General features: G+C 38.4%; 1 protein-coding gene across 7 annotated transcripts in view; it reads left to right on the top strand.

Moving 5' to 3' along the window:
- Positions 1–23,745, top strand: part of GRIK1 (glutamate ionotropic receptor kainate type subunit 1) — a 161,438-nt gene that overhangs the window by 65,951 nt on the left and 71,742 nt on the right. For all 7 annotated transcript variants that reach the window (XR_014571144.1, XR_014571145.1, XR_014571146.1 and 4 more), the window contains exon 2: positions 21,342–21,509. Coding sequence is in view for 4 of the 7 variants with exons in the window: in XM_083794777.1 (XP_083650903.1) it covers positions 21,342–21,509 (168 nt within the window). In the remaining 3 variants the exon portion in view is untranslated. The remainder of the gene's footprint in view (positions 1–21,341; positions 21,510–23,745) is intronic.

Below are 23,745 nucleotides of genomic sequence, written 5' to 3'. Positions count from 1 at the left end.
GTGATCTTTTTCTTCTTAATTTTCTTCCATTTTCTCTTGCTTTTCATTTTTGCAAATGCTCACACATTGAATGAAATGTAGCATACCAACAGCATTTTTTTATAATAATAAGCTTATTCAGCCAACTGCTGAAACTTTATTGAATAAAAATGAATTCTAAATAACTAGATTCTAAATTCTAAATAACTTCTAGATTCTAAATTCTAAATAACTAATAGCACATTTTTACTGCCTTTTCTAGAATTCATACCTTTAATCTACCTTTGCTCACAAAATAATGTATATGACAAAAATGTAGCTGCAATAGAGAAAAAACATCTGTTAGAGTTCATGAAGGACAAATTTAAGAAATCATTTCTTGGCATGCTAAAACCACATGTTGAAATCCTGTCAAGCTCAACTGGTATTATTTTTTGGCAGAATTAACTGTATGAGCACAGAGATTAAAAAGTAGAATATCCCATGATTATGGGCAATGTATGTGCTGTCTCAACAGACTAGCAACTGCATTCCTGACATGGCAATTTTGTATTTGTTGTACATCCTTCATCCTCCAAACAATCTGAAGAGAAGCAATGATAAAAAATAAAAGTCCTTTTCATAAACAGTTATATATCCTTATACCTTCTTTTCAATTCACGTCTATGCTCAGATCCGAGTCTGTACCTGAACTTTGCTCCTAGGTAAAAGTCAGAACTCCACTATGAATAGGAGAAGTAAGATTCAGATTTTCATATCCACATCCAAACACAAACCTCTTTTCTATAGTTTGTGTTTGGTCTGTTTTAGGGAGATGGAGTTTGGATTCAGCACTACTGATTTGCATACGTATTTAATAATAGTCTGGAAGCTAGCATGTTTGTGGTTTACGTATTTAGCAAAATGATCTGAGAAAGATATCTTCTTAATTTAATGGGATAATTTATTATACACTTGCTATTTATATGCAATTGACACTTCAGTTTTACAAACTTGCAGTATTATTTCCTGAGACTTCTATTGTCTTCATACACATCAGAAATCTGTGGCTGTGCCCAAGTAACTACAGGTTACTTTTCTAGGAACAGGACTGAGCAGAACAGCATCACTTACACAGGTGCCTCCAGACTCCCCAGCAGGGTGTTTCTGCAAATGGCTGTCCTGGAGGTGCCATGATGAATGCAAGCCCACTGAGGCCAGCAGGCTCTTTTCTCCTATCAATGATGTTTGAATCGCAGCACGGTCACTTCCCTTCTGGTAAATCAAACCTAACACGCAGACCTGATATACTGCAGTTCTTCCTTCCTTGACCCAGACTTAAAGAGAGCTATGCATCGCAACTTCATGTCCTTCTAAAATAAAAAGAGTTTGGGTTTTCCTAAGAAATTAAACATTTTTGCTTATTTAACTGATTAGGAAAGCTAATTAATTGAACAATTTCCCCCCCCCCTTTTTTTTGATTGATAATTAACACCATAAAGCTATAGACTGTCATTCAACTACATAAAACAATTTAATATTTCAAAGATTGTATTTGCTACAGTGAATATAAATTCAAGGGTGTGAGTCAGGAAATACTCCATATTTTGGGAAAGGGAAATGTAATCATAATTAGGGAGCAAAGAAAAATCAAAATGTAGGTATACAAGATATCCACACACTGAAAAGTGTAGAATTTCACATGCAGTGAGAAAATTATTTAGCAAATTATTCTAACTCATCTCCTTAAAAATGCTTAGTGTTTTTTCTCCTCCCAAACTTATTTAGTGAATTTCTATTTAATACTCTCCTAAATCACAGTCTTTCTCTTAAGGTTTCACTGAGTATTCAACCCATATTTTAAATCTGCTGGACATACCTGCACTGCCTTTAAGAAATGAAATATGCCCAGAAGACATGTATACCTAGCTTCCAGCCGGGAGAGAAGTGTCCTAGTTCTTCATTTAGTGGAACGTTTATTGGTACATGGGCTCAGATTCTGGTGATGGCTTTAGTTATGGGAATTGTACTTCTCTGAAATGGGCTAGTGCCAGTCCTGCAAACTATCTGTAGAGGCTTTACATGATGCACAGGGCTTGAGTTAGCTCTAATACACATTTTCTGTGGAAAAGGATATTTTCAGAATCTTTCTGGGCTAGAAAGTTGTGCAGATATTCTCTTTATGGACCAGGTATTAAAGGAAACAGGCTTTCTGGCACAAACAACACACAGCTGAGATGTAAAGTGTTCCAAACATTATGGCCACAATTTGGTCAACACTGTGCAGTGCAGCTGATTGAGTTTCTGTACTGCATTGTCCCCTGTGCCATCACTGTACTGTACACCCTAACAGGTTCTTTGAATACAAGTAGACATCAACTGGATTTTTTCTGATGCATTAAAAGATTTTACACATCCAAATGTCCTTTGGGTGTTTTGAGATCCTGCACGAGAGAGTCCTGAAGGACTAATCCACTCCTCCACACAGAGATCCTAGAAACCAGAACCAAATAGCCTACTACCTGACAAATCAGAAAGAGTATCATCAGACATCCAGTTTTCAAGCAGTAATGAAATAACCATTGCTTCAGTTGTCCTCTGCCTTTTCTAAGCCAGCTGGCATTGTGCTACAGGGAAATTACACATCCATTTTGATTATTTACTCTCATCTGCAGTCTGCATTCCCCACCCTCCCCCTGGATTTAACAATCATTACTGTTAATAAGGGCCAGGCAAGTGAGTGCTAAGGGTCCAATACAAAGGCCAAAAAAGTTAATGGAAGGCCTTTACATATTGAATCAAAATCATGCTTTCACACCCAAACAACTTCAGTGAAAGCTGTGCACTCATCTCCCATGTCACTCCAGCAAGAGACGTACATGTGCATCTGCAGATGTTCAATGGAGAGCACATGGTTGCAATACACTGATCAGTAGAGTTTGTCAACATGGGGAGATAATATGTCAATGCACAGGGATGGTTAGTGGTAACTGCATACCACAGATTAAGTTTAAACTGCTATCAAACTTGATGGTGGCAGTTCTGAATCCAAAGGTTCCTACGGTCTGCGGTTCATTGATGATCAATGATACAGATAGACAGAAAAGTGGAGGCTTTAAAAGCCTGTTGAGGAGTTGGATGACCAATTCTTGCCAATTTTAATGGGAAACAGAACACCTAAAACCTGTTGCCAAGGGAAATAGATGAGGAAGACTTAAAAACTGCATTTAAAAAAAAATCAAATAGAAGAGTTCAGCAATTTTGTTCTCACATCTGATTTTACAACAATGGCTGATAGTGCTGGAAACTGGTTAAGCAATATATATGGAGAGAGCAAAGTGTGGCAAAACCCCACAGTTTAGATCCTGCAAGAGATAAATGAAATGTACTCAGTAGATGATCCTTAGCTGAACACAAGCTGCAGGGTAAAACATAAGCTTCAATCAACTCTTGCAAATAATTTGAGCCCAATACCATAAGTACCTTAAATTAAATCCCTCTCAACAGGAGCCAATCTAAATCATTAAACATATGTCACATAGAGAGCTATAATCACTACAAGTGTCATCTACATAGCATTTAATTTACATAGAAAATGTATTGAGGTTGTTAATTTGACCATTTTTCAATGTTCAGTATCTCACAGAAAACATACATAGTTAGAAGCAACATTTGCCTTGTCACCAAGCAAAAACCACACGTGCATGCAATTCTCTTATCCAGTTTGTTGTGGCATATGTAACTGTGAAAGAAAGCTTTCCTGCCACATACAAACAACCCACCTCTTGTTCGAGATCTCCACTATGATTTATTACTACCTTCAGAATTTCACAAAGTTTCATGCCAGGTGGGATCATTAGATAATCCACACCTAATTCCACCATAAAAAGGAGCAGAATTTCATACTCTTACCTCAGAATGGAGCCCATTAACTTCTACAGGACTGTGCCACATCTTTCAGAAAGGCACTCAGTGTTGATCTGAATAAATTACAATCTGCCAAAGAGTAGGTGTTCTGGCTTATGGTCTTTAAAACTGTCTCTGTTTTCTAAAATCATACGCCCTGTCAATTGTCACATCTCTGGGGGTTTGGGGAGTGGGGAGAAAAGAGAGAAGGAAAAAAAAAAAGAGAAACCAATCTCCCTCTGTCTCTGTGATTCATATCATACGAAACTTCCTATGGGCACCTTGGTCTTTGGAGACTTGTCCATCCCCAGGTAGCACATGGACTGGGGATATTTCAGGTGTGAGTGTTAGGGAAAAGAATAACTGGAGGCTTCTCTATGATTGCACCAAATGCATCTTTAAATACAACAATCAATGAGCCTGGTTCACTTATTATCTTTAGTGTATGTTGAAAGAAAGCCATTTGGGAATGTGAACAGAAGTAGCCTGAGACACTTCATAGATACTGATATCAGAGTCATGCCCAGCAGGCACCAGCATTTTGTAGGCACAAAATAACTAAACAAAGCACAAAGGAAAAGTAGTATGTCAATATAATAAGCCAAAGGAACCTCTTTGACACATCTGCACCAGCCAGCAAGAGTTTAAATAGCAGGGTTTGGCCTTAGTATTTTATTTCTTGAGTTACTAAAACCAACATGATAATACAAAGGAATGGGCATATTGATTAAATACTGGTTTCATTGAATATGGGCAAAAAAGTTGTATTCACATCAGTGGGACAAGAATCACATACACTGAGAGAATATTCACAGTGTCTCCCTGAATCTGAAGAGTGTATATGACAATCTGCAGGACAAGGATGCCCTAAATCCAAAGCCCTTTTAGTCGGCCACTGCTTTCTACCCTGCTTTCCTCAAGACCTGTTGTATTCCCCTTAGAAATCCTTCTTAAATTAAATTAATTTTCTGAAAACCTTAGCTCAATATTTCTTTTAGAGACAGCTCATGCCTAACAAGAGCTGGTGGAGTTGCCTGTTCAGGCAGTTCTCTTTCACCAGCTCCAGCAGGCGTGAAACAGCTCCAGCAACCTGAAACAATCTCAGGTCTGTTGTTATGGAAATCCATCCAGGGGTTTGTAAATGCGCGACATGAGGAGCTCAGTGTTTGATTTTAAGGGAAAGACTAGCCTCGATGTCACTTTGAAACAGGTCTAACATATAACTTCTAAAAAATGGAAGACCTTTCAGATGTAGAAAATGCCAAGAGAACTCCAAATAACACAAAGTATAGGAAGTTTTATATGCAGAAAGGAAAAGTGAATCACCTAGCAAGGAAAAATAAATTTAATCTCTCCTGAGCTGAAGTTGTAATTTTACTTTGAAACTGAAGTTTTTCTTCTGATTGATGGTAATGGGTTTCAAGCCATACTTTACACACTGTGCTAATTATAAGTAATTACAGTTTCCTCTTCATAGCAAGGTTATTTTATGGACTTTTCGTCATAACTTCTAACAATGAAATTATGAGTCTAAAAAAACCCACATAATAGCTATACCTAGTAGCCTCAGCTTTTATATAGTGAGCATCTGAGGAATGATTTAGTAACCATGATATTCACTTCAGGAGCCCAAAGATGTAGTTTCCAGTTTTTCAGTGAATAGTCTTTTTCTTTCCTTTATTTTTTTTTCTAGATCATTTAATATTATACTTCAATTTTAATGTGACTAATGCATTTGTAAAATTCTCCACAACCAAATTTCCCCCCACCTTTCAAAAAGTGCATATCTAACTTTTCTATCAATAACTGATAATTGCAACCAAGTATAATACAACTACAAGTAATAACTGTATTATCTATAATAACTAAAATATCTAACTAACAAGTTAATAATTTCCGATGAAGCTGTTCCCATTGAAGCTTACTGAGTGGTTATCCGTGAGGACATGGAGTACGTAATGCCTTAACAGTGCCTATAAGAAATTTTCTGGAAAACTTTGGGCTTGATCCATGGCTTAGAGAAGTCAATGGACTTTGGCTTCAATCATATTGTTTGCCTACAATAGGTAATGCTAGATCAGGAAAAGAAATTAAAAAAAAAAAAAAAGAAGGAATATAGTCCTGCACAGACCCAATGTTGAATGGAACAACCAATGAGAGATAGAATCTAAAAGTGTATTTTCAGAGCGGCACAATTTTAAGTGTGCATAACTGCTAACATACTCATTGCACATAACAAGGAAATCTGTTCAAGATAGAAAAATCTGCATAAAGATTACATATCTTTTACAGGAAACCAATAATGCCCAATGCACTTCTCATGTCTTCATGTTATTTCAGCCAAATTATTGCTACTGAAATCTTTTCTAATGCAAGAGCAGACTACTTCAGCTTTGTGGTAAAAATCCAAGGATCATTGTGTGCAGTCATGCTACAGCAATTTCATTTGCAACCAAGTATAAAGTGGAATACGTTCTGAATTTTCATTTAAAACTTTTTGATAAGCACGGATGTAAACACATTTGAGTTTTTCTTTTTTTTTTTTTTAGTTGTTGTTTGGTTTTTGTTTGGTTTGTTTTTTAGGAATTTTAGGAGCCTTTCACAGACTCCATTCGTACAAATCATATTCATTGCACATAGTTCTTGAAACACAGAGAAAAATTCAAAACACTGTGGATAAGAAACAAGAAAGAGAAACATATGTAGCTGCTACAGTTTTTTCCACTCAGTTTTATACTGAATTTATCCCTAAGAATCAGCTAGTAAGCCTCAGCACTGGAATGCCTGAGAATGATTGCTGGTGCAATAAGCATTTCTATGTATGCAATTGATGCAATTGCTAAGCATTTCATGTTAGGGTTTTATCTAGTTAGAAGATTGCTGGGTTAGGTATCCTGAAATTTGCCAACACATCGTGAATTTGGTTTACATAAAAGATACCACTTTAACAGCTTTTGTGACTAATTTGAGTGGGGGCCTCTGAAATTCACAGATTGATGTACAAATGAAATCATAGAAATGAAAAGTTTGAATTCAAAGAACATATCTGGACATTCAGTATTGAGAAAAGTGGTGATACAACATGGAAAGTTCCCTAGTGCAAGAATTTCTGAAGTTAAGGCTCTTATATCCCATTTAATTTAGGCCCCATTATGCACAGGAATTTCAAAAACATATATTTCAAACCCATCTCCAACTGAAGGCTCAACACTACTGGGAATGCTTAGTTTCCTCCGCACATTCTAAGCATTTTCAAATCAGTCTTGTGAGAACAGGGGTTTTTGAAGAGTATAAGTTCTGAGGGGAAAAAAAAAACAAAAGCCCTTACAAGAAAACAGTGTTCCTCTAGTTGTTAGTAGCTCCAGTTCAGGTTCCCATTCCAAATTTCCACTGAAGTTGCATAATTTAACATTTCATAAAGTTGTGATCAGGTGCAGATGTACTCTGTTTACACTTGTTATTTTAACATTTGCAAATGTAGATGAGAATAAGATATTTTTCAGACACAAATGGCCCTCAGTAGTTTCATGAATAGAAATGTTCCAGATTGATAATTACCAAGAAAGCTTTAAATTGCAGGCACCTCAACTAAGTGTCTTTTCAAGAGCCAACCATCATTATTATAAAGAAATATGGCAACTCAAAGCGCAGGTGCTGATTAAACATTACATGTAAGAGTGGATTGGTTACAAAATCTGCAACTCCATCCTTAAAGATGTAATCTTAGATGAGCCTACTTAGACGTTTTACTTTACAAGACTGAAAATGTATCCTGATATTTTTCTTTAAAGCACCTGCTATGCTGAGGCTGCAATATAATAATATCTTGTTGAGAAAACTGTCGGCTCATTTTCTATGTGTTCCTTTTGATACTTGGGTATTTAAAGATGAAACTACATTAATCTTAGTAAGAGAGAGACTGAATAATCCAGAAGGATGGAGAAAAAATATATTTCTGTAAAGTTTAAGGAATAACAGATAAACCCTGAGTAAAATCTGCTCATTTCATCTTTCTGGCATCTCACAAAGCATGGGGGACAGTCAGGGAAGGGCCCCATTCCAGTGTGTGATTGGAGCTCCAAAAGGGTCAAAACAATTTATGCTGTGGGAAACCTGGTGACATTTGGTTTTATATTTGGTCCTCTACTTCAATAAAAGACTAAGGGATGGAAGGTCTTATTTATTTTACTGAAAATCATTTTAATCATGTCTTCTTTTTTTTTTTTTAATGTTATAGTTTTAAACCTTGCATTCATATTTTCTTAATTAAATACATAATGTGGTCTGAATAGCTGATTGCAGTCTTACCTGTATTTTTCCACTCTTTCTAGAAGAATGCAAGTTTTCCAGTCCTATTGCAAAAGTCTCATTTGTATGAAAGATCAGTAAAAGAGGCTTGGGAAAACTCTTCCAGGCTAGCCGTGGCCTGAACATACTCTGTTCAGAGAGGGGCTTTATGGGCTGGAGTTCCTTAACATTTTTTTTTTTTTTCAGAGGAGGAGTTCAAAAGCTCTTCCACAGTATAATCTCTTCCTAATAGACATGTTACATAGCTCCCCTATAAGCCAAGACGAGCTCAGCAAGCAGTGTGCCAAGCTGGCTATGTTTTATTAATGCATGTCTTCTGGATTCTCAGCATCTACCTTTATCCAATAGCTATAAAACATAGCTGATGCTTCCCTTTGCTGAAGTGTTACAAGAAATGCCATCATTTCTTTCTGATCAGGACTGAGCATACTTGGCTCAATTCTCCATCTCTGGAACAGTGGTATTTAAATGGCTGTTGGGCCAACAGCTGTTTGCACCTACATAGTGCTCAAGCAGACCATAGGGAAAAACAGCAGCAATCCTGGGGCCACAGTTTATGATGTTGCAAGTGAGAGGCTGTGCTGGGGGATAAGTGAGGGAACAGCAGCTTTTCCGCACTGACCCCCTTCCTACTCTGCTAGGGACCTACATCTTACAGGATCAGAGATGTGGCCAGAAGAATACAGTGTCAAGAAGTTCCCAAATGCTGCCTGATGGGCTTTTGAAGCTGAATCAGGAAGACGTGAAGGATAAAGGAAGGATAAACACACCAGAACTGCAGCAGGTTTCTTGTTTTCTGGCTGGTGTTACCCCATTGACCACATTGACTGCCTGAACTGGTGGGGCCACGGGCTCCAGTCATGGGCTGAGATTTTGGCAGGGTTAGTGAAAAGTCCCAGTGGACCTTTGGCCACCATGGGAGAAGGGAAAGGTGCTGACTGTCACAAGTAAAGTCCTCTCCATTTTAGAGTAATTATTTTAATTCTTGTCTCCAGAGTGAGAGAACCAACTTCAGCCTCAGACTAGTCTACCCTGGTTGTTGTGTATCAGAAGGAAACAAAGCCAAAATTCACTGTTACTGAATGTGCAGTGTGTAACAACAAAAGCTAATGTAATCTTTGTATCTTTAACATTTAAATTCTTGATCCACTGTGTTAGGATGTTCTTTTTAAAAACACAGTGTCCGTAATAGCCTCCAAGGGGATATCTCTGCTGTAGCTTGCTAAGCTGTGGGCTCCTTGACATACCCCACCAGAGAAACCCATGTCAATCATTTCTGGATCAATAGCTAGCACTGCCTTTAGGGGAATTTTAACAGCTGTATTTCAGAAAGAGAAGAGCGATTAACTGAAGTTAGAGTGCAAAATGTTTTCCCCACTAACTTTAAACTCCCTCCACCACACCACCACTTCCGTTCTGGAAAAGATGTACTTTTGGACAGTCCGTGATCTGAGTTTATCCATGCTTTTTCAGGATAAGCTCAGATTTCTTCAGCTTTGTTAAAGACCTTACTTTCATAAGCATCTTACAAATAATAGTGCTTAATGGGCACTCACAAAAAGAAAAATATATTTTTTAAAGATATAAACCTGATGTTTATACATAAAGGGCTGTTTACTGAATAACACTTATTTCAAAGAACAGTCTAGGATTTTGAAATCTGATTTTCTATTTCTGCATAAGAGCTTGAGAAAAAATGGCTAATCCTTAAGTAGTGTCACTGCATATACAAACTCACAATTTCTTCATGGCAAAACTGTATCCTCACAGCTCAGGACTGCTCTCCAGCTACAGTAACTAAACTCTTCAGGGATTCAGCCAAATGAAGCTATACATCTTTCTATGGGTCAGCTGCTGTCAGAGTGCAGAAAAATAAAGTGAAGTGGCAGTACATGCTGTATTGATTGCTGCTTTCTGGGAAGTGCAAGATCTTGTAGCAAATGCAAAGGAAGGTGGCGAAGCACTTTTTACACAGATGTGCTTCCTGTTATAAGCAGGTACCTACATGAAAGCATGTGGCAAAAACCCTCTGAAATCAATTTTCTTTGCCATTGTTTTAGATAGGGTCTCTGTTGCTCTATTTGGAGCAGTTACTCCTGGTTTTCCTCAAACATAAAGTACAATTACTTTGTATTTGCAACAAATCTGACTATATTTTTTAAGCTTTCTAATAGTTTTAAGGTAGCTCCAACTAAAATCAGTAAGGAAAAACTTCCAGCAAGTTCTGCAGCTCAAGGCCATCAGTCTTTTAGCCCTTCTTTCAGTCAACTTTCTTCCCATTATCCTCATCTACTGATATTTCTGTGAAATTATTTCCCTCTTCTTCTATTCTTTAATATAAACTTTTTTTTCCTCTTTGTAATCTGTCTCTCCTCTCTACTTTCATGTTGTCTTTCCATCCCTTTTCATTTTCAGATGCATTTTGTAGTCCAGCACATGATCAGCAATTAATGTGACAGGATATCTGAAAGGGAAATCCTCTGACCCAGGCAAATACGTAGGAAAACCATATCTGTGAACTAGTGCTCTGAAAAATTTAAAAAGACACCAGAAAGTAAGTTTCTCTTCCATTGGGAGTATTTAAATTGTTACAGCCTAGTGGGAGAGATGCTCAGCCGTGAGAGAATTTGATTAAAACCTATTGAAATTGGTAGAAACGTTTACTTTCTTCAGCAAAGTCTTATTTTTGCTGAACAAATGACAGAGGGAAAGACTAACAGTTTGCTACTTTGCTGCTGGGAGCCCTAAAAAAATAAAAAATAAATCACAGTTTCTGTAGAGTCCTAGAGTCCTGGAGTGTTTTTTTTTGTTTGTTTTGTTTTGTTTTGTTTTGTTTCCCCACAAAAATCAGGAAGCAGAAGGATGACAGCAAAAACTATGAATGGATCCAGCTACAGAGCTATGGTCAATGCATAGTTAACAAACCCATCATCTCATCTCATTAATTAAAGGAATTAATTACAGGAATCTTCATTACTTTATATTCCGAACCATCATTACAAGCATTTTGGCAGTGATCACACTGAGCTAAAACATCCACTTGAAGCACCCACCTCGCTGGGTGAGGCCTTCTTCATTGTCCTGCTGTCAGCACATCTCCCTGCAGCATGAGTCTGGCAGATATTAGGGAGTCCTGAAAAGAGCAGCTCAACTCATAACATACTTCATGATTAAAATACGTCTCTGTTGAAGGTGGAGGCTTGATTTTCTGTGTACTTTCACAACATGCAGCGTACCACCTGTGCTCAGCACAGCAGACTTGATGGTGCACATGTGCAGTGGGAAAGTGGGGTGCTATAAACCTGCATGCACTTCTTTCTGTGCCCTTTCCAGGTGCACTGCTCCTGGGGAAAACATCTCACACAAAATCAAAGCCCGTTCTCTGTGAGGCTCATCTGCCTAATTCTAGCTTCAAGAAGAGAAGGGAAACAATTCTTACTCTCTTCCCCTTGCTGCAAGACCAAAAATAGCATCAGATGGGACCCAATGTTGCGTGTGCAACTGGGTAATTAGAACCAATTTTCTCCCTCTCCTGTTTTTCTCTCATTCGAAATTAATGCTACAATGCACAGATAGCTGGTTCACCCATGCAGGTATGGTTCTGTGGGAGGAAGAATAACAAACAATGTGAATAACATATGTATTATCCTACATTTTTAGTGCCTGCTGACTAGCCTCTGCATCAAGTAAAAACAATAAAATACAGGCAGCAAGACAATCATTTTTAAACTACCATCAAATAAAGAATTTGCACTTCTGAAATGATCCTTTGGTTTCTTGCTAGTACTGCTGCTGTATTGCACGAGATGCGTAAATCAGGTCAACCAGTTTTTTCCCTGTAAAAATAGAAAAAGTTCATTACTTTGAAATTCTTTAACATGAATCATGCCAATTGAGCCTTTGGGAAATATCTCCACACTCACAAGTTGCACTCAGACACATCCCATTGGAAAAGGCAGATCTTTGTATCTTAATAAGCTCAACTTTTTATATATGTACACACACACGTACATATATTTATCCCTTTGCTTTCCAAAGGATAAAAGCATAGGTGAATGCAGTAGCTCACTAGTGTGAGGACAATTATAAAAACCTGTCCCCATCTCTTGTAGAGAATGTCTTGGATAGAGGAATGTTTTAGCATTATCTATTTAAGATCCTTTCCCTTCTTTGCACCCTTCATCTCAGTCTTTAATCAGGTCTTGTTTGCTGGGAGTTCTGCATCTCGACCTGACATGAGTGTTGGTGGCTCTGCTGCACTCAGAGCACTTGCACCTGTCTGTGCAAGGGCTGAAACTGAAATGTGGTTTCTACCACTTTAATCGCCGTGCAACTAAAGCACTGACCATGTTGCATGAATATAACAGAAAGGCTGAGTCTCTGTGAGGGTTCAGTCTAAATCAATCCAATTTTGAATCAGACTTCAAAGCCTGACAAACCATATCCCGCCTCTTGTTAAAGCCGGTAGCAAAGTCTCCACAGAAGCTGCAGGAATTCACTCAGGTCCTAAACATGGGCCCAGAAGTGGATTTCAGTTGTGCAGTTTTGAACCTAGGACCATCAATTTGTCAAATATTCAGTGACCTTTCTAAAAAAATAATAATATCTAACCTCAAAAAATAAATCTGATCCTCACATTTGCTGACTTTGACACTTTGGTTGCTCCTTTTTCCTTCCTTCTTCAGAAGGCTGCAGGTCATGAACTTGTCCCAAGTTTCAGTTTCTCAGTCCTGCATCACAGACCTGGAAAGGAAAATATAACCTTCACCCCCACCACCAAAAACCATCCCTGCTCCAATTTATTCTGCTGAGTTGAAGATTTTTTGTAGTCTGGAGATGCTTGCTATCTACAGAGACAGCAGAGAAAATAAACACAGAGGTGAGGGTAAGGGACGCAAGTAATCCTGGTGAAGACCAGAGCGTGGTATTTGCCTTTTGTGCCCACTGTCTCTTCTTTTATTTTTGATTTGGATTGCTGGAAACAATGAAGGTGGAGTGGGGAAAAGGTATGGGCTTCAAGTGTTGTTTGAAGTGCATCCCAAAAGGAGGCGGCTACGGAAGGATGAAAGGTTTCAGAGATCATGTTCCAAATCCAGGATCAGGCACAGTCAGTGAGATGGCTGTGACATTTGGCAGGGTATAGAAAGAAATCAAAGGCGTGATGGGCAGAAAAACAAGCTGGGTGGATGCAAAGATGGCAAATGCTGAGGTAAGGACTGGGGCTTCCAAAAGGGAGGGAAGAGGCTGAAGGAAAGAGCAATGCGTGGAGGACTTCCAAGGCAGTGTTTGAACAGATTGAAGAGGGAGTGATGGCAGAAAAGTCACTCAAGCTCTCAGCTTCACTGTCTGTAAAATGAGGATGATAATAGCTGCCTAACTCAAAGGTCCCTGTTGCAAGGCTAAATTCACCCGTGCGAAGAATGCTAATGTGTTTAGTTTATATTCTGTGAGCTGAATGCAAAACCCATGCATTTAATTCCATTAAAACCTAGGGGAGTAAGCCCATTTCAGCCTGGATTTGTGAACGTAAAATGCAATTATTGTTGGTTATAGGATTGTGATTGTTGATGATTATTTCCTGAGAAACTTTTTTCTGTTTTTAATTCACACATATAACAGAGCAGTTTTTAGGTCATGTATAAATTGGAGGTAATATCCAATTTCTGGCCTAATCTTACGCAGTTGGTGAGCTAACTTTAAAAAGAAAGATACTGTTAAACTGTCTGCTAAAGGTAAACCTGCAAGTAATAACCCATTTGGTTATTCTTTCCCTGTAAGATGAATGCCCAGACTTAGCTCTGTGATGAGCACACTTGCACTGGCTCTCAGTCAGGCTCCTTGTGGCATAGGAGAAGTCGGCAAGGATGGAGAAAAACACTTGGGGTGTTTTCTAGCAGCAAGTGCTTTCAGTCCCAGCAGCACCCTCTTTAACTGTGTAAGTGGACATTATTTGCAGGAAAATTCTTTATAAGTACTGCTTCGCCTAGCTCCATTTCGGGATAGCATCTATAGCCCTACCACTCCACCAGCCCCACTGAGAGTCAGAGGTGTGCGCTAGCCCATAGCCATTCAGACAGCAGAGTGGTGTGAGTCCGTGTCCGTATCGACTGAGAGCAAGGGCAAACTGTATGTTAATCTGGCTTTATGAATCTCCTACGTTAACTTGGCATCAGCAACAGCTTCTCTTTCAGGAAGCCAGTGACATGTAGCTGCACAGTTATTAGGATTTTAACTCTCATTTCTCTTCAGTGGGAGACAGGTGGGTTTTAATGAGGTCTCACGGACCTCATGGTGTTCAGACAGTGCTGAGAAAAAGAGGGGAGGCTTCTCGAAGCATTAGTCCCTCTGGGAGGTAGGTGTTCAGATGTTTCTGGAAATCCTGCTACCAAACCACCTGCACGTCGTGGCACTAGGACGCCGTTGAAAGCTGTCAGTGTCTCAAAGCCTCAGGGATGGAGCAGTGACTTCCAGTGGGCCATGTGCCTCAACATCGCTGATTCGGTGTGTCCTCTTGTGCAACAAACATCTCCCCAGGCAGACGAGAAGGTGCACGTCATGCTCAGTCTATGAAACTAGGATATCCTCTGAGTAAGGAAAGGACACTTGGATATCAGCCATGTAGAAATGTAGTTTTATACTTAATTGGAGAGAACTATAAAAATAAAAAACTTTTTTTTTTCCCAAGAGAAAAATTCCTGTGTCTTTATAAAGAAAATCTTAGTTGCTAACTATATTTTTCCTTTCTTATTTGATTGTACCTTTTAATATTTCAAACAGTTTTCACTACATGGTCAGCATGTTTGTTTTCAAATAGCCTTCTTTTGCCATTTGAATGTAGAACCTGAATAAGAACATAAACTACGTATGGCTTCTGAGGTTTTTAAACTCCTGTCTCTCACTTTAATTTGTCATAATACCCAGATACTTTGAATTAGTATTAATATGCTTACTACTGGAATCGTGTATGTATGAGTAGCTGTGCTACTCTCCTTAAGTTGCTGGAACTGCTGGATGTAGGACAGAGGTGGTATGCTAAGGGATGAAAAGCTGTCAGCAAATAAAAATCTCAGTGATATATTTTTTAAATCTCATTGTGTCTGGTAGCTTTACCTATGGTCCTTGAATATTGTATCTAGTGTTCAGCAGCTCTCTCTTTTCTCAGTTTTAACAATACAAACACGACTTACGTCCAATGCCAGCATTTTTCACTGGTCAAAAAGCAGAAGGAATTACTTTAGTGATAAAGAATTAAAAAATATCTGGAGAGTGGTTCAATAGCTGATACATGCTGTGCAAAGGAGGTTAACTACTGTGTGGAAATAAAACACAGAGGTGAGGGTAAGGGACGCAAGGAGGTTACTACACTACAGTATGTAAGCATGGGCAGAGACCTGCCATAAACTTGCCTCATGCAGCCACCAGTGAGCTGGAGAGACTCACAGAAAGTTTAATTGGGAAATCTGAAGTTTTTGTAACAAGATAATGAACATAAGAATGTTCCAGAGAAAGATCTAAATTTGAAAAATAACTGCTCTTTTGGCATGTCCATGGCAACCGCTGGGTTTCAGGCTGGTTTAAGGGCAGAACATGTTTTTCCTCTTTATTCTCCCTTAGGTGTCAGAGGGTAATATAGACCACCTTCAAAAAACAGTTGTATTTTCACACCTCTGTTTTGCAGGCTATTAGGACTGTTTTTCTCTGCAAGCCTACCTCCAATCCAAGTGGCTTTCTGCAGTAATTTAATAGGGAGTACAAAATTAAAAAAAAAAAAATAAAGGAAAAAAAAGCATTGTTCTTATGTTAGCTATGGAATAGGTAAGGAAAATCTCTACAAGCAGGATACAGCTATAAAAAAATATATGTTTTGAGAAGTTAGCATTTAACTTTGAAAGCATCAAATAATACCACTGACTGAAATCACAGAATTTCCTTTATGTCTACTCAGGCAATTCTGTGTTCATACAGCTAAAAGAGTATACTAGATCCCTGGTATTGGAACTGAAATTTGTTAGTGAGATATTCTGCATTGAGGAAACCCAGCTAAAAAAAGACTAGGTTGATAACTGACATCAGAAAGGTCAACAATTTTTAGCTGTTGCTGTTTATGACTGGTTTTAAAGTGGGGATAGAGATTTTTTCCCAATAACAATCTTTTGAGCTGTGCCTTGTCTTGAAGCAAAATGTTGATACCCATTCAGAGATATGGAAATTGATTCAGCCATGACCTTTTCTAAAACTCTTTCAGTCCGTGATGACCCTGTTAAATGAAACATTTGCTTGCTCAGGACTGAAGCTGCTTTTTCAGGTGCCTACTGAGGTGTGCTTTTATATTTTTGACATTTTACTTGCTGTAGGTTTTTTTTTGTTTGTTTGTTTTTTTGTTTGTTTCAAAGGATGAATGGCGCTGATGCTTTGTCATATTTGTCAGTTTGACTTGCATCCCTTGCTGTTTTCTGAAGAGGAGTCACTCATGTGGCTCAGATCTCATTTCTGTCAGAGCAACATTAGCAAAGTAGTAATTTTTCTCTTACTTTCCACGGCTAAATTAAAAGTAGGGGAAAAAAATAGCTTTTTTTTTCAGCCTCTGAGATGTCACTTCGTAAAGTAAATGCAGAAAGGAAAAGGTTTTTTTTTCACACATGTTGTGCACTGAAGCAGGATTATCTGTTAAATGAACATGACTGCTGGGTTCTCCCACTGATATGCTCACGTGTGGCTGATGGCGAGTTACTCCCTGAATGCAGTAGGATTGGGTAATGTACATCTGGCTTTGCCACTCTGCAGCCTGCAAGCAACAGGGCATGTGGGACCAGAGCACAGGAACACTCCTCAGCCATATCTACTGGCACAGCACCTGGGAGGTTTTAACATAAGAACCAGAGCAACCCCTATAGATCCTGCACTCACCTGATGTGGGGTACTCAGCTTTCAGCTGATCCAATGGTCTGAAACTGCACATCATGGCAGCAAACATGGCACTGCTGCAGAACTGTCAAATCATAGAATAACCCAAGTTGGAAGGGACCCACAAGGATCATTGAGTCCAACACCTGGCTCCTCACAGGACCACCCAAAAATGAGACCATGTGTCTGAGAGCATCGTCCAAACACTTCTTGAACTCCTTCAGGCTTGGGGAGGAGCCTGGGGAGCCTGTTCCAGTGCCCAACTACCCTTGAAGAAAGGACAGGCCCACCACTGCCCGGGGCTAAGCAGCCTTCGGTTGGCCAAAGCTGCAGCAGAGCATATCCTGGGGAGCTACTGGGGAGGAGAGGAGGGAGGTGAAAGGGAGAACTCAAAACCCAAGCTTTGTCCAATGTATGTGCTACCAGTGGCCCACCTTGAAAACCAGTGCTTGTTTTTGTGCTTAGCAGTAATAGCCTCATTTCTGGAACATCATTTATATCTTGAGTTAACATTGATTTTTTTCCCTTCCCTTGTAGAACCTTTGGTTAATTTGTTTTTAAAGTGTTGTACAGTAATTACTTGATTTAAATGAATCATCTGACAAATGGATTCTTCGTCAAACTTGTCACTTACTCTGCTATTTCTCTTTTAACCTGGACCTTACAATATATTCTGAGCTTGACTGTAAGTCATCAGCAGAACATGAGAGAAAAGAAACTATTTACTAAATTGCTGGATTTCATTAAGAGTACATGGATGAAAACACAACAGAATGAAACAGCCAGATTGTATTTGCTGCCTTGTTTGTGATGCAAATTTTTAGATTGATTCAGCTCTTTTTATACCCATAGGTCCCAACAGAAAAATCAGGCTCAAATAAGTAGTAGTTCAAGGTTTTCCCAAACTTCACTCACAACAAACAATGATTTCCTCCATAAACTATCTCACAGACTTTGTTCATGGGCAGCAGGGCCTCTCTCTTTGTGCTTAATTCAAGGATTAACCAAGAGAACATATAGTCAAATAAACATCTATTGGCTTGGAGAATGATGCAAGTGGTCTCATAATTTCCCTATCACAGGGGTGGAGAAGGGGAGCACTATCTTCAGAGACTCTAAATGGCACCTTGTTTAACATCTCTAGTTCAGCTAAAAGAATGGCTGAAGGAGAGCCCTGTGGGAAAGGATTTGGGCATATTAGTGGATGAAAAACTGAATATGAGCCAGCCATGTGCATTTTTCAGCCCAGAAAACCAACTATATCCTGGGCTCCACCAAAAGAATTGGAGCTGGTAGGTCGAGGGAGGTGGCTCTCTCCCTCTGGTCTTAGGGAGTAGGGGAGTACTGTATACAGCTCTGGGGCACACAGCACAAGAAGGACATGGAAGTATTAGAATGAGTCCAGAGGGGGCCACGAAGATGATCAGGGGGCTGGAGCACCTCTCCTGTGAAGACAGGCTGAGGGAGCTGAGGTTGTTCAGTGTGGAGAAGAGAAGGCTCCAGGGAGACCTTACAGCGGCCTGCCAGTACCTAAAGGGGGCCTACAGGAAAGCCGGGGAAGGACTCTTTGTCAGGGAGTGTAGTGAGAAGACAAGGAGTAATGGCTTTAAACTGAAAGAGCATGTATTTAGATTAGATACTAGGAAGAAACCTGTTACTGTGAGGGCAGTGAGGCACTGGCACAGGTTGCAGTATAACATGAAACCAAAGTTCTCTGCAAGTGCGTTACTGATATGTTAACATGCACAAAAGAAACCTGGAAAATGTGTTGAAAGGGTACCAACATATTGGTTGTACAGCTGACTGTCAGAGAGACATATCTGAATACATTTGAAGTATACACAATGGTGCATATGCTGTTTTGATTAGTTTGCTTAGCAAAACTTTCACTCTATCCATCACTTCTCCTTTCCTTCCACTTCTTCCCTCTGCCCAGTGAATTTCAACTCTTTTTTTAAGGGGACCAAGCAAAAATTCTGCAAATTTCTGCTAATGAAGTATAAATAGCTCCTGCATATACATCAATTAAAATTAATCTCAATTTAATAGACAACTGATTAGAGGTCTGGAAAAAGTCCTAGTCCTAAAATGAGAAAATGTTTGCATTTATGCGTATGCATAGGACATGAAGACTATCTCATGGTATTTGAAAAAAGATATTTTAAGCTAAACAAGCAAACAAGCAAGCAAGCAAACAAAACGAAAAAGCACAGCACAGTAATAGTTTCCATGATGGAAAAGATTTTTTGCTAACATCAACTGTCTAATTAAAAAGTTATCTCAGGCTATTGATTATACTCGGTGGATTCCACCTTGCCTTATGAAACAATGTTCTGCTAATCCTAGTAGGGGTCCAAGCAAAACACAACAGGTGTATCTTGCTGGCCTAAGAACAAACTGACATTATTGCCAACTGAAAACACTTGTCTTCCATAGATGAAAGGAAGGAAAGTAAATTTTATTGAATCAGAAAAGAAGTAAGCTTGTTGGGATCATCATTGTCATGAGGAATTATAGGCTCTGAAAGTTCTATCTAACTAAAATGAAAGTCTGAAATCCATTTAGTAAATGAGGAAATTGGTTAAGTTGGTAGAATTGCTTAAGTCATGTTAAGGTGCTGTTACGTATGGTTTTGAGAAATAATGCTGCGTATTCAAGAGTAGCTAGAGATTACATTGCCAGCTTGGGTTTGATAGTCTCCAGTGTTTTCATTGCCGAGTTAAAATTCAAAACAGGTTTTAATTCCACTGTGTTTCCATTTCCTGATTATCAGCTAATGACTGCACTATTCCTACACTGGTGACATCAAAATTGCAAGAGATTGCAGCACATTAGCTGAATATATTCTGATGCTCGGAAAATATAAAGCGATATCTAGGGCTCAAATTTCACATGGGGAAATGTGAAAATATGTAACTGAGAAATCCAAAGTATTCTCTAGTGACTTGCACTAAATGAGTAAATTATACTTGCAAAATCAAGTACTGAAGCTGGAGATTGCTGTTTAAAGGAGCTATTTTTTTTCAAATTAGCTATGTTTGTTATGCATTCATCAAATCCCAGTGCTCCTAGATAGGCTGAATATGTTGTTGGCATAATATAGTCTCTAGAGGCTAGAGGGAGTAGACATCCCAGTATAAGTGGGATGGTCTGTTGACTTGAAACACAGGCAGGCACCTTTCCCATCTCAGAATACATGCCAAAGTAATTCATAGTGCCTCCAAAACTAAAATTCATTCTTTACAGGTCCTCTTCTGGAAAACTTACTTTCATGTTAAAGTTCTTATTGATATCACTTGTTTTAACAAGGAACAAGAAATATATATAATCTCAGTTTGAATGGTAGAAAATAAGTTTTGACAAATTGAGCAGAGCTCAAATAGCAGTTACCCAACTGAAACTGCACAGAAGGGCTGGGACACCTCATTGTTCAAATAGTTCAGAACAGATGTTAAAGGAAGAGTTTAGAGGAACAATAGGAAGTTGAGAGCAATTATGCTAAATGCAGCACTGCCCTTGCAAGGGGATTTCTAAAGCAGTGTCATGATGGTACTGGTAGGCACTACATCACAGGAGACATCACTTATCACTGGCACAGAGGCAGAATCTTCTCTGGGAGTAGCATGTGGCTCAGCTGTTTTATATCAACAAGTTCAACTTGTACAGCAATGAACTTTGATAAAGCAAAAATATTCACCTGTCTCCAAGAAAACTGAGAAATGGCCAACATTTGTTGGTAACATGTAAATAATAATAAAAAAGCCCTCTTAAGGCAAAGACCTTGAGAGGAAATTTTCGGTCCATTTCTACTCAAACTACATATCACTTTTGAATGTGGAACTTGTACTGTCAAGATTTGTAGAAACACTTCAGAAAATATCTCCAACACATCCAAGTTTCATCTCTAAACATAGATTACACTGAGCAGGGGGAACAAGACCAATGAATATGACTACTGCTTTTAGTTGGGAACTTGACAGAAGTTTTTGCAAGCATTTAAACATTTTACTACAGAAAGCCTGAATGATAAACATGTATCGTCTTTCACAGATGTTTGTCTAACCAGCATTCATAATACTGAGTTAACCTACAGTGACATTGTAGATAAAAACTAATGGTCCAATGTGCTTTTGCTTTTAACAGCAATTTAAACTGTTTTCCTTTATGAACAGTCAGCTTATTGTTGCTCATAATTTATTTTTCTCTTTTTTATGTACAGTGATGAAGAGGTGAATAATACTTCTCATTTATCTCTGTATCAACAGGAGGGATCTTTGAAACTGTGGAAAATGAACCTGTTAATATTGAAGAATTGGCTTTCAAGTTTGCAGTCACCAACATTAATAGAAACAGAACTCTGATGCCTAATACGACATTAACCTATGACATTCAGAGAATTAACCTTTTTGATAGCTTTGAAGCCTCGAGAAGAGGTAATTATCTCAATTACTGTGTCAAACATACATGTTCTATACTACCTTGCCACTGCCTGATCTTCTGTTCCAATTGTAATATGTGTATACAAACAGTAACATAAAAATTATGTTTCAAAGAGAATCAAACTGGAGTTGGTCTTGTCATCTAGTTCTGATAAAACACCTACATCCTGTCTGCATGCTAAGAGCCCCAGATGGAAGGAGGCAGGTCCAACCAGTTTTTCTTTCCAAAAAATAGATTTGCCACCTGGAATTCTGCAGAAAATGATCACTGCCTAACAGGGAGCACAGTGGGATGTCACAACCCATAATTAGCACATGCACACAGTTATCCATTATTCATAACAAATGATTTTTATTGTACCTTAAAGAGCAGAGGTCAGTAGTGCCCCAGTCCTGAAATATTAACACTTCAGTGGGTTAGACAGAAGTACAATTTCTCTGTTATAAGTAAGACATGGAGTGGACAAGTTTGGAATTTTTTGCGTATTATTTATTTTTCCTGGAGGAAAAAGTATGGTCCAATTATTTGCATCTAATTTACTTGCAAATGTAAACAGAAAGGGGGAAAAACACACAACTTTTCTTAGGCACAGTGTATTTCTTCACCTCTAGGAGGCAACATTGAAGTTTGCTAAAATTTTATATTCAGCAGTCTGGTTCCTGGAATTATATGGTGTGCACACAATCTATGCAAACAAGTTTGGGAAAAGACCCATAAATCACCAAGACTTTGCAGATGTGTTTTGCAGTTCATTATAATATCTCTTTCTGTAAAAAGTACAAGATATGTTTGGTCTAAGTTAAAAGATATGTTTGCTATAAGGCAAATGAAGGCTGAAAATTAATGTGCTTCACATCATGAATCATGTTAGAACACTGTTAAGCTTTTGTTTTTTAAATGTCTAAGTTACTAAATTCTCCTCACAGTACTTTAGTTTCTTACTGAAGATTGTGAAAAAAAAAAAATTTCAAAGAACATCAAGGGTAGCTTTAATTTCTGTTTATTGCTTTTTTTGCCTTTTTTTTTTTTTCAAATATCAAATATATGCTGGAATTGTATGCTATCAAAAATCAAATACTCTGCATTTTTAATCCATATAATCCAGACCTCCAGAGAGGATTTTAGATTCCCTCTATAGTGAGAATCTCTTCTGTGACTATTGTGAAAATACTTCAGTGTCTTCACCATTTAATCTGTAGGAAGGAGTTCATTACAAATATTTTTGTAATTCTACACACTAAAGCACAAGGGATCCATGCAGACAATAGTAATTTCTTCTCTGCATGAATTATTGATATTATTTATGCAATTTCACATTAAAACCTGTTATCCTTTCAGAAAGCTTCTGAATTAAACCTTGAAAGCCTGTGCATTTTATGCTGTCTGTAAAACACCCATTTGTAGACTGAAAACAGAAAATAATTGATTTTCTGTCACATTCTATTACTACCAGAGACTAAATATTAATTTAAAATATCTCTGCTCATTGTGGGTGTTCAGATACTTAGTATTTCATCCAACAGCAGTAATTTCTAGATTTTCCACAAAGAACTACCTTACAAAGAGTACAGCATTGCAACTCTGTGCAGAGGTTTGTCCCAGTCCATAAATACCTTATTAGAAACATTTACGGTACATTTTACGAATGGACAAAGGTAGTTAAAATTACTTCATCTTATGTCAGTTAGCCTGAAAAGACATGGCAGGGGAAGAAAAATAAAAAGATGCCTACAGAAGGGATTCTTTTGCTGGAAATACTAACCACATTGGATGAGATACAGGCACAATGGGAAAGAAGCCTTTGTTGATACTAGCATTTGACTGATTTGGAAAGGTATTAAAATATCAGTGATGTTGGATCTTTATTTTTCTGTGTTGTTACTGAGGCCTTTAGGCTTTACCGCTTCTTCTGTAAACACCGATTATGGAGCGCCATGAATCATATTGGCGTTTACTGTTTATATTACTTCAGTAGCCTGAAATTAAAGCAACTCACATTGATAGTAGTTTGCCAGTCATGGGGGGAATCTGTATGGTGTCTGTTGTGATTCCATGAACATATTCCCTGACACACTGCCATGAAACTTAATTCATGTGACATCCCTTTGGCAAGCCCATAGTCAGAAAGCTCCTGGTTTCTCCAGGATAATGCCATTCAGAGAAAGGCAATTTGGGAATCAATGCAGTTTGAAGGCAATAGACAGAGAAGGTTTTTGTTTGTTTGTTTTT

Source organism: Anser anser (assembly GCF_964211835.1).
Source record: "Anser anser genome assembly, chromosome: 1".
Lineage (NCBI taxonomy): Eukaryota > Metazoa > Chordata > Aves > Anseriformes > Anatidae > Anser > Anser anser.
The sequence above is the reverse complement of the archived record's forward strand: the minus strand, read 5'-3'. Positions and strand labels throughout refer to the sequence as shown.